The 18,149-nt window shown below is 36.8% G+C and overlaps 1 protein-coding gene across 1 annotated transcript in view; it reads right to left on the reverse strand.

Moving 5' to 3' along the window:
• Positions 1-237: 237 nt before the first annotated feature.
• The window catches only part of LOC128068268 (A disintegrin and metallopeptidase domain 3-like), an 87,401-nt gene continuing 69,489 nt past the window's right edge, over positions 238-18,149 (reverse strand). Inside the window, 4 exon segments of the mRNA XM_052661392.1 lie at positions 238-286; positions 6,284-6,446; positions 9,191-9,317; positions 14,357-14,443. Of these exon segments, the coding sequence (XP_052517352.1) occupies positions 238-286; positions 6,284-6,446; positions 9,191-9,317; positions 14,357-14,443 (426 nt within the window).

The following is an 18,149-nucleotide window of genomic DNA, read 5'->3' on the forward strand; positions in this document are numbered from 1 at the left end:
CTGGACAATGTGAGTTAACATGAAACGTTTCTATAGAAGTATGAAGTAATATCAACACCAAATGCTTTGTTTTAGTCTTTTAGTATATGATAGTAATGACTAGATATCAAAATGATGAACTCATTGGAAACAATAAATGGAAATAATATATTTCCTATATTGGAGCACTGTTAAAATATTTTTAATATATTTAATGAATTATATCATTTTGTCAATAATGATCATTTTACTTCAACTTTACCTGTAAGACTGACTGCTGTTACTACTGCTGATTTCTGATGGAGATCTGTATGAAAGAAATAGAATTGCTTTAAGGTTAGGAAACACTGTAATCTTAAATGAACTCAAAAAAACAAAAATAGCTAGACTTTTACTAATTATTCAGTTAATATGTACCGATATCCTCTTTTCTTCCTATATCCCATTGAGGGATTATATATCCTACTGGGGTATATTTACCAATGGTAGCCTAACTTTAAAATATGTTAAACTTAATTTTGTGAATGATTTAAAGTATTATCTAAAATCTTATTTGTTTTTTACACGCAGTTTCCCAGTTTTTCTAGCACCATTTGTTGAAGAGACTGTCCTTTCTCCATTGTATATTCTTGCTTCTTTTGTTGTAGATTACTTGACCATAGGTGCATGGGTTTATTTCAAGGCTTTGTATCCTGTTCCACTGATCTGTATTTCTACTTTTGTGCCAGTACCATACGGTTTTGCTGACTATAGCTTTGTAGTATAATCTGAAGTCAGGAAGCCTGATTTCTCCAGCTCTATTTTTCCTTCTCAAGATTGTTTTGGCTATTTGGGGTCTTTTGTGTCACCATACAAATTTTAAGCTTTTCTTGTTCTAGCTCTGTGAAAAATGCCACAGAAAATTTGATAGAGATTGCACAGAATCTATAGACTGCCTTAGGTAGTATAATTTTGACAATAGTGACTTTCCCAATTCATAAACATGGTGTGTTTTTACATCTGTTTCTGTTTTCTTCAATTTCTTTCATCAGCATCTCATAGTTTCAGTATAGGTCATTTTTCTCCTTAAATAGGTTTATTCTTAGGTATTTTATTTTTGTGATGTGATAGTAAATGAAATTGCTTCTTGAATTTTTCTTTCTGATCTTTCATTGTTAGTGTATATAAATGCAAGAGATTTCTGTGTATTAATTTTGTAACTTGCAACTTTAACAAATTCATTGATGAGCTCCAGTAGTTTTCTGGTGGCATCTTTAAGATCTATGTAGAGTATCAGGTCATCTGCAAACAGTGACGATTTAACTTCTTGCTTTCCAATTGCTAAATCACTTCGGTCGTGTCCGACTCTGTGCGACCCCATAGATGGCAGCCCACCAGGCTCCCTTGTCCCCGGGATTCTCCAGGCAAGAACACTGGAGTGGGTTGCCATTTCCTTCTCCAATGCATGAAAGTGAAAAGTAAAAGTGAAGTCGCTCAGTTGTGTCCGACTCTTCGCGACCCCATGGAATGCCTCCGCCCATGGGATTTTCCAGGCAAGAGTACTGGAGTGGAGTGCCATAGCCTTCTCCAACTAGGATTCCCTTTATTTCTTTTTCTTCTCTGATTGCCGTAGCTAGAACTTCCAAAACTGTTAAATAAAAGTGGTGACAGTGGACATCCTTGTCTTCCTCCTGATCTTAGAGGAAAGGCTTTCAGCTTTTAACCACTGAGTATGATGTTAGCTGTAGGTTTGTCATATATGGCCTTTAATATTTTGAGATATGTTCCCTCTATCCCCACTTTCTGGAGGGTTTTTATCATAAATGGTGTTGAGTTTGTCAAAAGCTTTTGTGGCATATATTGAGATGAGCATATGGCTTTTATTCTTTGCTTTGTTAATATGGTACATCACACTGATTGATTTGCAGATATTTTTCCTTATAGCGGGCTTCCCTGGTGGCTCAGAGGTTAAAGCATCTGCCTGCAATGCAGGAGACTTTCCTTATAGCACTATTTACAACAGAAAAGATATGGATACAACCTAAATATCCATCAACAGAAAAACGGATAAAGAAAATGTGGAACATATATACAACGGAATATTTTACTCAGCCATCAAAAAGAAAGAAATAAAGCAATTTGCTGCGTTTTGGATGGACCTAGAGATTGTCATCTTATGTGAAGTAAGTCAGACAGAGAAGGAAAAATATTGTATGACATCTTTTAAGTTCAGTATCTAAATGAACTTATTTACAACCAGAAACAGACTTACAGACTCAGAGAGTGAACTTATGGCTTCCAGGGGGGAAGGATGAGGGGGAAGCCTAGATAGGGAGTTTGGGATGAAAACGTACACACTGGATATGGATGTGTACACACATATTTAATATGGATAACCAACTAGGTCCTACTGTATAGCACATTGAGCTCTGCTCAGTGTTATGTGGCAGCCTGGATGGGAGGGGAGTTTGGGGGCAAATAGACACATACATATGTATGGCCGAGTCCCTTTGCTGTCTAGCTGAAACTATTACAACATTGTTAATCTGCTATATTCCAACATAAAATAAAAAGTTAAAAACTAATATGTTAAGTATTTTAAAAATTTCAAAGTTAAATCCATCTATTACTTTTCTCTATGTTATCTACATGGAAGACAGGGTGAAATATTAAAATATCTATGTTAATGCTTCTCCAAAGTTAAAGACAATTTACACATGAATTCTTAAATTATCATGACTTTGATTATATTATTTCTATCAAATAACTATGTGAATAGTCATCTCACTTCTGTTAATGAGCTCCTTAATGAGGCCTCTCTTTCAGTTATGTCTGTTTACACTTTGTGGTATTCACACGGCCTCCATTTTCCCTTTGGCTCCTATACACACTCAGTTCTTGTTGAAGAGTAATATTATGGTGTAGTTTCCTTGTAATGGCTATAGTTCTTTGGCTACAGATGGTAAAAATCAGGTTTGAACATCCAATTTGGGATTATAAATCCTGACAGGACACTTGTTTAAACTAGATACACTTGCACAGCTATTTCTTTCTGTCTGTTGATGTCTCTTAACTAACAGATACTGGTTTTGAGAGATTATTAGGATTTTTACTTGAAAATGAAACTAGAATGGTTGAGAGAGGTACTTTGGGCCGTGTGTAAGCAGAGTAGTTCTTTTGGAGAGAATGAACATAGACAAAAAGAGATGATGTCAATCATAAAAGCCTTTGGGTGATGGAGAGAATGACCAAGTTCACAGCCATCCAGTTCCTTACTACCCTTTTGTGTTTCAGCCCTACATCATTTCTTGCCCTTGTAGCCCTGAAACAATTGACTGATGCTTTTAAAACTTAGGCAGATTTTGTTATTTATGGTCAGTGATATCTAAGTATCCCATTTCTTCCAGAAGTCAGATTCAGCTTTGCAAGTATTCAGATTTTTCGAACGTGTCTTAAATAAGAGCCCAGGAAGACTTATGCCAAATATCATTCAATTAAATCATTTATAACAATTGAATGATTATATAAATGTCCATGTGAATCATGCAGAATACTGCCCTGAATTTACTGGTTGCTGCTAACTTGTTCATAACTAAGATTAACTTACTTGGTAAGCAGAGGTGCTGACAGAAATTTTATATCATTTTATCTCTGATAAACATATGAGAAACAAAAATGATTTACTTTGCAATGAAAGAACAAGACCCAATCTTTACACTTACTTCTGCATTCTCGCCTTCCTAAATATTTACTAAGCAAATTGTGAACAATATTTGTGATACAGGAAAGAAAAAGCTGTATGAACGTGAAATAAGGTCAGACAAAGAAAGACAATGTATGATCCCATTTATACATAGATCGAGAAAACCAAAACAAACAAACAAAAACCTCTTAAATACAGGGAACAAATTGGTGGTTGCCATATGTAATGCGTTGGAGTGAGGATGAGCAAAACGGGTAAGTAAGTTTAAAAGGTACAACTTCTATATAAAAAAATAAATGTCATGGGGATGTAATGGACAGCATGCTGACTATAGTCAGTAATAACTACTAACTGCATATATGAAACTTTCTAAAAGAGTAGATCTTAAAAGTCCTCATCAGGAGGAAAACAAAAAATTTGCAACTATGTATAACAAATGTTAACTAGACTTACTATGATCATTTTACATTATATACAAAGTATTATACACATGAAATTAATATCATATAAGGTAATTATACCTCATTTTTAAAAAAGAATTAATTTAATTCTCTTCTAAAAAAAGGAAAAACTGAGCAAGTACCTTAACTCTAATTTCAGAAACATGTGAGCAATATTAATTTCATGTAACATAGGCCAAGTCCTTTATATGTGCTTTCCCTCACTCTTTGTGATCTTATATTTTCTCACCTTCCCCATATTCTATGCTGCCCCATCTCTATTCATCATTCAATTCAGTTCACCCGCTCAGTCATGTCTGAATCTTTGTGACCCATGAACTGCAGCACTCCAGGCCCCCCTGTCCATCATCAGTTCCCGGGGTTTACCCAAACTCATGTCCATTGAGTTGGTGATGCCATCCAACCATCCCACCCTCTGTCGTCCCCTTCTCCTCCCACCCCTAATTTTTCCCAGCATCAGGGTCTTTTCAAATGAGTCAGCTCTTCACATTAGGTGGCCAAAGTATTGGAGATTCAGCTTCAACATCAGTCCTTCCAATGAACACCCAGGACTGATATCTTTTAGGATGGACTGGTTGGATCTCCTTGCAGTCCAAGGGACTCTCAAGAGTCTTCTCCAACACCACAGTTCAAAAGCATCAATTCTTCTGCACTCAGCTTTCTGTATAGTCCAACTCTCACATCCATACATGACCACTGGAAAAACCATAGCCTTGACTAGATGGACCTTTGTTGACAAAGTTATGTCTCTGCCCTTTAATATGCTGTCTAGCTGGGTCATAAGGTTTCTTCCAAGAAGTAAGTGTCTTTTAATTTCATGGCTGCAATCACCATCTGCAGTGATTTTGGAGCCTCCCCTGAATAGTCAGCCACTGTTTCCACTGTTTCCCCATCTATTTGCCATGAAGTGATGGGACTCGATGCCATGATCTTAGTTTTCTGAATGTTGAGCTTTAAGCCAACTTTTTCACTCTCCTCTTTCACTTTCATCAAGACACTCTTTAACTCTTGTTCATTTTCTGCCCTAAGGGTGGTGTCATCTGCATATCTGAGGTTATTGATATTTCTCTGGGCAATCTTGATTCCAGCTTGTGCTTCATACAGCCGAGCCTTTCTCATGATATACTCTGCATATAAGTTAAAAAATCAGCATGACAATATATAACCTTGACGTACTCCTATTCCTATTTGGAACCAGTCTGTTGTTCCATGTCCAGTTTTAACTGTTGCTTCCTGACCTGCATACAGGTTTCTCAAGAGGCAAGTCAGGTGGTCTGGTATTCCCATCTCTTTAAGAATTTTCCACAGTTTATTGTGATCTATACAGTCAAAGGATTTGGCATAGTCAATAAAGTAGAAACAGATATTTTTCTGGAACTCTTTTACCTTCCAGCATATTCTAGCTTCTTGTCACCACCAAATGTCAAGACAAGGCAAATGGGGTTGCTTAGGAAGTAGACAGCACCATCTAAAGCAATTATAGCCAACATGACTTTCTATTAGAAAGATACTGAGGATTTACTGAGTAGTTGAATTACTGTAGTAATTGAATTACTGAGTAGTTGAACAACTGAATTAGTTGTTCCTAGGCCTTTATGGGCATGAAAGATACCCATGTGCCTAAAGTTTGAAAAAAAAATCTGGTGTTTTGCAAACATTTGGTAGAAATATAAGCATTATCAGTGACTTATAAGCCACCATTTGGTGGTTCAAATGGTGAAGAATCTGCCTGCAGTGCAGGAATGAAAGTGAAAGTCACTCAGTCATTTCCGATGCTTTGAGAGAATTCATGGAATTTTCCAGGGAGAGTACTGGCGTGGTTAGCCTTTCCCCAGCTGAGTCACAAGGGAAGCCCTTGGTGCTGGAGATGCCTGTTCAATTCCCTGGGTTGGGATGATACCCTGGAGGAGGGCATGGCAAATCAGTCCAGTATTCCTACCAGGAGAATCCCCATGGAAAGAGGAGCCTGGTGGGCTACAGTCCATGGGTTCCAAAGAGTCTAACACGACTGAGAGACTAAGAACACACACACGCACACACACACAAACACAACCACTACACCAATCTATATAAGTCCCTATTTATAATATTCTGAATAACATTTGAATTTTCTCATAAAGCCTTTCAAGTATTAAATATAAGAAACAATGTGTTTACTTACTCCCCACTTAGTGTTCCCTCTTTGTTCCAAAATATCTACATTTTTTTCCATTTAAGAGCAATGATAGCAGTTAAAATGAAGAAAGGTAGGAAAATGTAGAAACTCATCATAAGGTTATTTTTTTGAGAGGCACGATGTTGTTTTATCAAGTCTGAAGTTTTAGCTGAAGACATAACAATATCTTTTAACTTTTAAAAAATGATACATATCATTTTAGTAATTTGAATTATAACAATTTGGAATTCAAATAATATAATCATAGAATAAATAAATTTAAACTTAAAAGTGCTTTCCAAACTTCTGTGACTATACCCCAAAGTGCATTATATATTTCTTTAAATATATATAATTTAATCTTTATATGTATATTTAATATTTATGTGCTACATTCTAATTTATTTCATTCTATCATACTATCATATTTCTGTCATATTGCACTGCTACTTAGAATATATTAGGTTGATATTACCATCTAACAGATTCCTCTATTTAAAAAATAGAGCAAAAAAAAAACAAAAACAAAAACAAAAAACTCCCCTGGAGAAAGGAATGGCTACCCACTCCCATACTCTTGCCTGGGAAATCCCATGGACACAGGAGCCTGGCAGGCTCCATGGCGTTGCAAAAAGTCAATCATGACTTAGCAACTAACACTAACACTCTCACTCTCTGCGTGGATTTTCTAGTTCCAAGTCACCCTTTGGGGAACTGCCTCATTTTGCACTGCTTTGTGTAAAAATAAAGACTAGTATTTAAGACCACAAAAAAAGAACTGTTTTAAAAATTGTTTAGTGAAAATTACAGATATAACTGAGGCTAATTAAAAAGAAACAGTAATAGTAGACGAGGTTAAATTTACATAACAAATGTAAAAAGTGATATTGTTTTAATTTTGATTGCATTAATTTAAAAAGTTGATATTCCTCTTGGTGTTATAAAGATATTGCATAAAACTAGAAAAGTAAATCTATGGCCAAGTGGTCCAAATAAGCAAAAGCAATAAACCAGAAAATTAAAATTAAAAAAAATATAAATCAAGCAACCAGAATTACCACCAAACCAATTGTGATGATATTGTGTGTATTTGTGGACATAATTGTCTAAATCTTTGTGAACCCATGGACTGTAGCCTGCCAGGTTCTTTTGTCCATTGAATTTTTCAGGCAAGAATACTGGAGTGGGTTGCCATTCCCTTCTCAGTGGATCTTCCCCTCTCGTGGATCGAACCCACATCTCTTGCATCTCCTGCATTGGCAGGTGGGTTCTTTACTACTGCACCATCTCATGATATTAAGTGTAAACAAATTTAATGCCCTCTCAAAACAACAAGAGAATCTGTGCCACTGAAACACAGGTACAGTCCAATTCTATGTTTATTTAAAGTAATTTACCAAGCTGCTGTATATCACAGGGAGCTCAGCTCAGGCCTCTGTGATGACCTAGAGGGGTGGAGATGAGAGGGACGCTCAAGAGGGAAGGGATATATGTATACTGACTCATATTGTTGTACAGCAGAAACTAACATAACATTGGAAAGCAATTATACACCAATTAAAAAACAAATTTAAAAAACATCTTTCAATAACTTTTGTATATGAATCCAAATTTTACTTTCCCTTGTGTAACATGACATTTTAAATACCTTGCAATACCAAACAAGCAAAAACAAACAAACAAACAAACAAAAACCCAAAAAAACCTTTTAACGTATATGCAGAGTACATCATGCAAAATGCTGGGCTGGATGAATCACAAGTTGGAATCAAGAATCTCTCTTGCTGGGAGAAATATCAACAAGCACACCTATGCAGATGATACCACTCCAACAGCAGAAAGTGAAGAGGAGCTAAAGAGCCTCTAGATGAGAGTGAAAAAAGAGAGTGAAAAAGTTGGCTTAAAGCTCAACATTCAGAAAATAAAGATCATGGCATCTGGTCCTATCACTTCATGCCAAACAGAAGGGGAAAAAGTGGTTACAGTGACAGATTTTCTTTCTTTGGCTCCAAAATCACTGGGGATGGTGACAGCAGCCATGAAATTGAAAGATACTTGATCCTTGGAAGGAAAGTTATGACACACCTAGACAGGGTATCAAAAAGCAGAGACATCAATTTGCTGACAAAGGTACATGTAGTCAAGACAATTGTTTTTCCAGTTGTCATGTATGGATATGAGAGTTGGACCATAAAGATGGCTGAGTGCTGAAGAATTGATGCTTTCAAGTTGTGGTGCTGGAGGAGACTCTTGAGAGTCCCTTGGACAGCAAGGAGATCAAACCAGTCAATCCTAAAGGAAATCAACCCTGTATATTCACTGGAAGGACTGACGCTGAAGTTCCAGTACTTTGGCCACCTGATGTGAAGAGCCTACCCGTTGGAAAAGACTCTGATGCTGGGAAAGATTGAAGGCAAAAGGAGAAGGGGGCGACACAAGATGAGATGGTTGGATGCCATTACCGACTCAGTAGACATGAATGTGAGCAAACGCTAGGAGATAGTGAAGGACAGGGAAGCCTGGCAGTGATGCAGATCATGGGATCACGTGAGTCAAATGTAATTTAGTGACTGAATAGCAACAAAGCTAGAAAACCGCTGTATATATTGAAAAATTTGGGAAACCATGGTTAAAATTAAGATGACACATTAAATGTTCATGGCTAGATTTGAGTTAAAAGCACATACACATTTTGATTGACAACATAATCTATAGGTGTGCTATTTATAAAGCACTACAAAGTGACCATTTACATTTAATTAGGTAAAATAAAATGAAAATGTTGGTTCCTTAATTGCATTCTCCACATGTCCAGTGCTTAATAGCCACATTAGACACACATTAGCCCCACAATAGACAGTGGGGCTGTAAGGATACAGAAGGCTCTGTTGGAGCAGTGATTTAGTTACTAACATTCCTCCATCTCCTCTATATTCCAAAATCCATCATCGATACTTCCTCCTGGTGATGAGGCTGTTTCCAAACAATCTGGGGGCACATATGCAGCATCACATTGACAATGTAGGCGAGAATTGCAAATCTGGAATGGAACCAAAATAAATAAGAAAACCATTATATATGTCATATAAAAATTAAATGGATTAGTATTGATTGTGAGCCAAAGCAAATGATTAAAGTAATGCAATTTCTTATGTTACAGGCTGTTTTTACTTTAATGTGGAAAATAATTATAAAGATAAAATGCAAAGCAAGAAATGTTCATCCAATGCTTTTTAAATGTTACAGAGGATTTATCTAATTTGTCTCTTCAATAAAAGTAGACAACATTCTTGATACACCTGAAAATATAGAACTGTCTCTTCTAGAAAGACATGGAAATTTTGACGCTAAAAATTATAGCAGGAGTTGAAATTTATTATGAATTGTGCCAGATACTTTATAAAACTGTTTTAAGAGTCAAATTTTACGAAACATGGGGAGCAAACTAAAAGGTGAAGCTTACTTATTCAGGCACAGTTTGAAAAATTGATTTTGCTAGAAAATAGGAAGGCTAGGGGGCTTCCCTGGTAGCTCAGATGGTAAAGAATTTGGCCTGCAATGCGGCAGACCTGGGTTCGATCCCTGGGTTGGGAAGATCCTCTGGAGGAGGACATGGCAACTCACTCCAGGATTCTTGCCTGGATAAGTTCCAAGGACAGAGGAGCCTGGCAGGCTATGGTCCATGGGGTCACAAAGAGTTGGACATGACTGAGCAACTAAGTACAGCACAGCACATGAAGGCTGGAACATATTTATAAATATGACCTTATGGATGAATCAAAAGATGGGTCAGAAGCAGAATAGGGAATCTAGGGATAAGTTCAGAAAAAATTAAATTTAAATTAAATAATAAAGGAATGGAACATAAAAGAAATTGTAAATAATAGGATGTGTAAATAGGAGGTAAATTTTAATACAAGGCACACAGACAGGTCACTTTTTCCGAGATTACTATAGAAAACATGAAACATCAAGATAACGGGAGATACTAACTACCATTTTAAAGCTAAATGCATGCTTAGAAATTCTTAAATGGAGCACAGATTTCTATAATTCAGGTGATGATTTCACAATGGCTAGACAAATAAAAGTGCAAACGGAAAATGTGACCAGACACACTGAAATGCTATTATTAATTTAAAAAATGAAAATTAGCAATAAATTCAGCATGTTAGAAGATATTAGTAAACTAAGAAGCCCATCTGGCCTGAATTTGAAGACATGTTTTCACTCCTCATAGATGCAGAAAAACTGATATAATATTTCCTGAAGACAGGCAATATTTATTAAAATTCAAATTATGCATATATTTGACCCATCAGATTTCAATGCAATCAATTTATGAAATCAAATAATTCTGCAAGGTGAATGTACAGCAGTGTCCACTGTACCACTATTTAAAATAGTTAAATAAAAATTCAGTATTATCCAAAAGTCCATCAGTGAATGACTTCAAATACAGAAAGAACGATAGAGAAAAATAAATTGAAGTCACTGATCTGAGACAGATTTCAAAGGATAAGGAACTCTGCTGTCAAACATATATTAGATTATGAGTAATGTGTAATAGAAACAAAGTTTGTGAGTGTTTCGTATATATCAGTTATCAGCTCAATTCAGATCAGTTCAGTCAATCAGTCATGTCCAACCCCATGGACTGCAATACACCAGGCTTCTCTGTCCTTCACCAATACTTGGAGCTTGCTCAAACTCATGTCCATTGAGTTAGTGATGCCATCTAACCATCTCATCCTCTGTCATCCCCTTCTCCTTCTGCCTTCAATCTTTCAAACATCAGAGCCATGCACTCAATTATAAGCAGTATTTATATTTATGTATAAATACATACATGTATATACTAACTCCAGAAAGAATGAAGAGATGGAGCCAAAGCAAAAACAACACCCAGTTGTGGATGTGACTGGTGAAGGAAGTAAAGTCCGATGCTATAAAGAGTAATATTGCATAGGAACTTGGAATATTAGGTCCATGAATCAAGACAAATTGGAAGTGGTCAAGTAGGAGATGGCAGGAATGAACGTTGACATTTTAGGCATCAATGAACTAAAATGGACTGGGATGGGTATCTACTACTGTGGGCAAGAATCACTTAGATGAAATGGAGTAGCCATCATAGTCAACAAAAGATTCTGAAATGCAGTACTTGGATGCAGTCTCAAAAATGACAGAATGATCTCTGTTCGTTTCCAAGGTGAACCATTCAGTACCAGTAATCCAAGTCTATGTCCCAACGAGTAATGCCGAAGAAGCTGAAGTTGAACAGTTCTATGAAGACCTACAAGACTTTCTAGAACTAACATTGAAAAAAGATGTCTTTTTCATTATAGGGAACTGGAATGCAAGATAAAGAAGTCAAGAAATACCTGGAGTAATGAAAAAATTTGGCCTTGGAATGAAGCAGAATGAAGCAGGACAAAGGCTAAGACAGTTTTGCCAAGAGAACACACAGGCCATAGCAAACACCCTCTTCCAACAACACAAGAGAAGACTCTACACATGGACATCACCAGATGGTCAATACCAAAACCAGATTTATTATATTCTTTGCATACAAAGATGGAGAAGCTCTATACACTCAGCAAAAACAAGACGGGGAGCTGACTGTGGCTGAGATCATGAGCTCCTTATTGCCAAATTCAGACTGAAATTGAAGAAAGTGGAGAAAACCACTAGACCATTCAGGTATGACCTAAATCAAATCTCTTATGATTATACAGGGGAAGAGACAAATTGATTCAAGGGATTAGATCTGATAGACAGAGTGCCTGAAGACCTATGGACAAAGGCTCATGATATTGTAAAGGAGGCAGTGATCAAAATCATCCCCAAGAAAAAGAAATGCAAAAGGGAAAAATGGTTGTCTGAGGAGCCCTTACAAGTATCTGAGAAAAGAAGAGAAGCTAAAGGCAAAGGAGAAAGGGAAAGTTATAACCATTTGAATGCAGAGTTCCAAAGAATAGCAAGGAGAGGTAAGAAAGCCTTCTTCAGCAATCAGTGCAAAGAAATAGAGGAAAGCAACAGAATGGGAAAGACTAGAGATCTCTTCAAGAAAACTAGAGATGCTAAGAGAACATTCCATGCAAAGATGGGCTCAATAAAGAACAGAAATATTATGGACCTAACAGAAGCAGAAGATATTAAGAAAAGGTGGTAAGAATACACAGAAGAACTATACAAAAAAGATCTTCATGACTGAGATAATAATGATGGTATGATCACTCACCTAGAGCCAGACATCCTGGAATGTGAAGTCAAATGGGCCTTAGGAAGCATCGCTATGAACAAACCTAGTGGAGGTGATGGAATTCCAGGTGAGCTATTTCAAATCCTGAAAGATAATGCTACGGAAGTGCAGCACTCAATATGCCAACAAATTTGGAAAACTCAGCAGTGGCCACAGGACTGAAAAAGGTCAGTTTTCATTCCAATCCCAAAGAAAGGCAATGCTAAAGAATGCTCAAACGACTGCATAATTGAACTCATCTCACACACTAGTAAAGTAATGCTCAAAATTCTCCGAGCCAGGGTTCAATAGTACACGGACTGTGAACTTCCAAAAGTTCAAGCTCGATTTAGAAAGGCAGAGGAACCAGAGATCAAATTACCAAAATCCGATGGATCACTGAAAAAGCAAGAGAGTTCCAGAAAAACATCTATTTCTGCTTTATTGACTATGCCAAAGCCTTTGACTGTGTGGATCACAAAAAACTGTGGAAAATTCTGAAAGAGATGGGAAGACTAGAACAGCTGACCTGCCTCCTGAGAAATCTGTATACAGGTCAAGACAGCAACAGTTAGAAATGGACTTGAAACAACACACAGGTTCCAAGTCGGGAAAGGAGTATGTCGATGCTGTATATTGTCACCCTGCTTATTTAACTTTTATGCAGAGTTCCTCATGAGAAATTCTGGACTGGGTGAAGCACATGCTGGAGTCAATATCGCCAGGAGAAATGTCAGTAACCTCACATATGCAGATGACACCACCCTTATGGCAGAAAATGAAGAGGAACTAAAAAGCCTCTTGATGAAAGTGAAAGAGGAGAGTGAAAAGTTGGCTTAGAGCTCAACATTCAGAAAATGAAGATCATGGCATCCGGTCCCATCACTTCATTGAAAATAAATGGGAAAACAGTAGAAACAGTGTCAGACTTTATTTTTTGGGGCTCCAAAATCACTGCAGATGGTGATTGCAGCCATAAAAATAAAAGACACTTGCTCCTTGGAAGAAAAGTTATGACCAACCTAGACAGCATATTAAAAAGCAGAGACATTACTTTGCCAACAAAGGAGCATCTAGTCAAAGCTATGATTTTAGTAGTAGTCATGTATGGATATGAGAGTTGGACTATAAAGAAAGCTGAGGGCAGAAGAATTGATGCTTTTGAACTGTGGTGTTGGAGAAGACTCTTGAGAGTCCTTTGGACCTCAAGGGGATTCAGTTCATCCTTAAGGAAATCAATACTGAATGTTCATTGGAAGAACTGATGTTGAGGCTGAAACTCCAATACTTTGGCCACCTAATGCGAAGAACTGATTCACTGGAGAAGACCCAGATGCTAACAAGGATTGAATGTTGGAGGTGAAGGGGATGACAGAGGGTGAGATGGTTGCATGGCATCACTGACTCAATGGATATGAGTTTGAGTAAACTCTGGGAGTTGGTGATGGACAGGGAGGCCTGGCATGCTGCAATCCTTGGGGTCACAAAGAGTTGGACATGACTGAGTGACTGACCTGAACTGAACTGATATAGATGTAACACTAAATATACCTATTTCCAAAAGTATGCAGTCTCTATCCAACATTATAATAGCTTATGTTTCATGTTGCATTTTTGTACAAAGTTTAAAAGTTTTTAGCTCATGAAGTGTGCAATGATCTGATAGAATACATAGAACATGTACACATGTATAAATAATGAAATTTGGTTTCTGCATTTAACTGAAATTTTCCAAAGAAATTTCCACCTCCATAAATCTGAAGCTTACTATTATCTTGTAAAATGTTATGATATGTATTTTAAAACTATACATAAATAGAGTAACAATTATATACCCCATGTCCTTTACATTTGACAAGTGGGTCACAATCTTGATACTGACTGTATTGGGTGACTGCCTTGCAAGCTCCGTTGTCACAAAACTAAAATGAAACAACCAACAACTTCAAAGTCAGGAATTCATTAACTGTACTTAGTATAAGAAATTAGATACACAATATGATATATACTTAGGATGAACTTGAATTTCGTAACATCTACTCATTCTAATAAAATACTTAAAGTCAAAATGGTACATTATTACTTTATCAAACATCAAGTTTTACAATAAGATATTGCTTCCTTTGAAGGAGCAGGCTTGTGAGTTTACTAATAGCCAATGAAAATTATTAAAGTATTGTAATTTGGTATGTTACAGGAAGTTTTTATTTTAATATGGAAAAGGATTTTAAAAATCAAATACAATACAAGAAATGTCCATTCAGTGCTTTTCAAGTGCCGTAGAGATTTTCTGTAATTTGTCTCAATAAAAGTAGACAACATTTTTGATATACCTGAAAACATAGAACTTTTCTATGTCTTTTCTACAAGGTATAGAAATTATGCAGCTAAAAATTATAGCTGGTATAAGAACAAAACAAGCCAAATTAGAATGAGCATTTGAAATGGGCCTTTGAACTTTCTATGCATTTATATATATATGCTCACATTGACCTTGAGAGGGAGATATTTTTATCCACATTTTTGTTTGAGGAGAATTAAATGTACACTTTTTAGGTCATGTCACCACTGACTGACAGAATCAATATTCAGTGCAAAAACTACTTTAATCATAGAGCCCACTGATCAATGCTCAATACCAGTGCTTCAACCAGTCATTTTTACATTCTCCTAACTTTATAACAGTATCCCTTATCTTTTACAAAAGCAATGTTCTCCTTCATACCTAAGTTTATCTATCTTTGAATCTGAAATAGAACTTATACCCAAGTCATAGGTTATGAGGGTGAAATAATTTATTACACATAAAGGAACAAAAACAGTTTGGGACATAGTAAATGCTCACTAAATACAAATTTGTGTTTTAGTTATTTATTTAACCTGACTTTGATGTAGACTGCATGTTAATATTACTCTATCAAAATTTTAATTTAATTTGAATACTCTGGGGGACATGTTCTAAGATTATCTGCCCACTTTTCTCAAGTTATCTGATAGAATATCCAACAGATGATGAAGTCTAAAACATTCGTTATTTTCTATCACTATTGGTAAGTAAATATACGCACAAAGGTGCATCTAGTCAAAGCTATGGTTTTTCCTGCAGTCATGTAGGATGTGTTCAGTTCAGTCACTCAGTCATGTGCGACTCTTTGTGACCACATGAACTGCAGCATGCCAGGCCTCCCTGTCCATTACCAACTCCTGGAGTCCACCCAGACCCATGTCCATTGAGTCGGTGATGCCATCCAACCATCTCATCCTCTGTCGTCCCCTTCTCCTCCTGCCTTCAATCTTTCCCAGCATCAGGGTCTTTTCAAATGAGTCAGCTCTTCGCTCCGGTGGCCAAAGTATTTGAGTTTCAGCTTCAACATCAGTCCTCCCAATGAATATTCAGGACTGGGAGGGATTGTGGGAAAGAGGAGAAGGGGACGACAGAGGATGAGATGGCTGGATGGCATCACCGACTCGATGCACATGAGTTTGGGTGAACTGTGGTAGTTGGTGATGGACACGACTGAGAGACTGAACTGAACTGAGGTAAGAATGGGTGAGAAAAAGGGAGAAATTTCATTTACTTTTTCATTGATTGGCTTATCTACTTTTGGACAGGCACATGCCCCAAACACATTGCATTTCAAGTTTGAAACGAATGTGCTGAGATGTGTTTATCATCCCTCATATTCCTATGGGGACTAGAATCAGTTAGATAAACTATTCTGATGGCTGCTTCATATTGCTTAAAGCAGTGGTCCCCAATATTTTTGGCACCAGGGACAGGTAATGTGAGCGATGGGGAGTGATAGGGAGTGGCAGGCAAAGCTTTGCTTGCTTTCTTGGCACTTACTTACTGCTGTGTGGCCTGGTTCCTATTAAGGGTTGGGGATCCCTGGCTATTTCTAACAGCAATATAATTTTGCTGTTAATGCTTATTGACTTTATTTCTTTTTTTTTTCCCTTTGAAATTGAGATTTTCCTGGTTCATGGTATGAAGAGTGTGACTTTTGATTGAAACCTAGATATTTTGATTACTGTGTTATGAGAATCTGGTTAAACCTTGTGGTTAAACCTGGTTAAACCTTCTGGTTCAGCAGTTCTTCTCTATTACAACTCTGAAGTAGGGGAAAGGAACACTGCCTCATTTTTGCCAGGTAATGCTGAAAGTTGGAGAAGGGAATGGCAACGTACTCCAGTATTCTTGCCTGGACAATGCCATGGACAAAGGAGTCTGGTGGGCTACAGTACAAGGAGTCACAAAGAGTTGTGCAAGACTGAGCGACTATCATTCACTCAGCATTGGAAGTAAAGATTCCACTAATATCTGGAATGAGAGGGGCTCCTTATTACTGCAAGTGGCTGGGGAGAACAGGCTCTCCACAAATCCTCTGTTCTACCACTCTGGTGAGAGTAGAAGTGTAGCTACCATTTTATCTATATACTTTGGCTGCAGAAGAGAATCCATTGTTTAAAAGTGTACCACCTTGCTAAGCTGTTCACTTGGCTAAAGTCTGGCTTTCCTTTATGACTTGTTTCTGTCTGTTTCATTTGAGATTTCTGAGTTTCTGGCTTCTCTGGCACTCAGTTTGGGAGATATAAGGCTAAAAGCAAAGAGATCACATTGTTATGTTTTTCCACAGGTACTGAGGTGCCTCGCTGATCTGCTGAAAGAATCTTTCAGGTTTTGGAATCTTCTTATGTTTATTTCACATTTAATATCCAGGTCTCCTAGCTACAATTAATCAGAAGAATAGAGAAAAGTACATCTAGTCTGCCCTGGAACTTCAAATCTCTATCCAGTAGTTTTAACCATGATATAATATATTTATCAATATTTCCCCTTATCTGTAACTGACTTTGTACCATTGGAGATAACTCTGAGATACTTAGATACTCACAGATACTATCCCTAAGTTTTCTTTGAGTTTTTAGTAAAGCATTTTGATCTAGAATTCCTTTGAAATAATATTTTATACCTTTGTCTATAGGCTAACTTATCCTTGTACCTATTGGCTTTTATTTTAATCATTTCAACTTTATCTTCTGCCTTGTTATTTAGTAACATGAATTGTCAATTTCCATTTTATTTCAAATTGCATTGGCTATTTTGTACATTTAGCTCTTTGCATTTTAATATAACCTTTAAATAAGTTTTTCAATTTCCACCAGCAACTCATTCCCTGCCCCCCACCTCAGAAAAGAAACCTGGTGGAATCATGATTCTTCTGGATTCTTCTGGATTCTTCTGCATCATATTCATTAATTGATTTTGCGAACAGTAACATTTTAACAATATTGCCTTCCAAGTCAAAGACACAATTTGTGCTTAAATAGTGATCACAACTCACATAATTTTCATGTGTAGTCAAAAAAGTAGAGCTGAAGGGGATGGGAGATGGATAAATTAGGAGTTTAGGATTAGCAGATAAAAACCACTATATACAAAATAGATAAATGAGAAGGTCCTACAGTATAGCACATGAAACTATAAGAATATATATAACTGAATCACTTTGCTGTACACAAGATACTGACACAGCCCTGTAACTCAACTATATTCAATTAAAAAAAATTTAAAAGGTAGAAATAATATCTTGCAGGTTTTACCTTGATTTCTCTATCACCATAATA

The sequence above is a fragment of the Budorcas taxicolor genome, chromosome 24 (assembly GCF_023091745.1).
Source record: "Budorcas taxicolor isolate Tak-1 chromosome 24, Takin1.1, whole genome shotgun sequence".
In the NCBI taxonomy this organism is placed as follows: Eukaryota; Metazoa; Chordata; class Mammalia; order Artiodactyla; family Bovidae; genus Budorcas; species Budorcas taxicolor.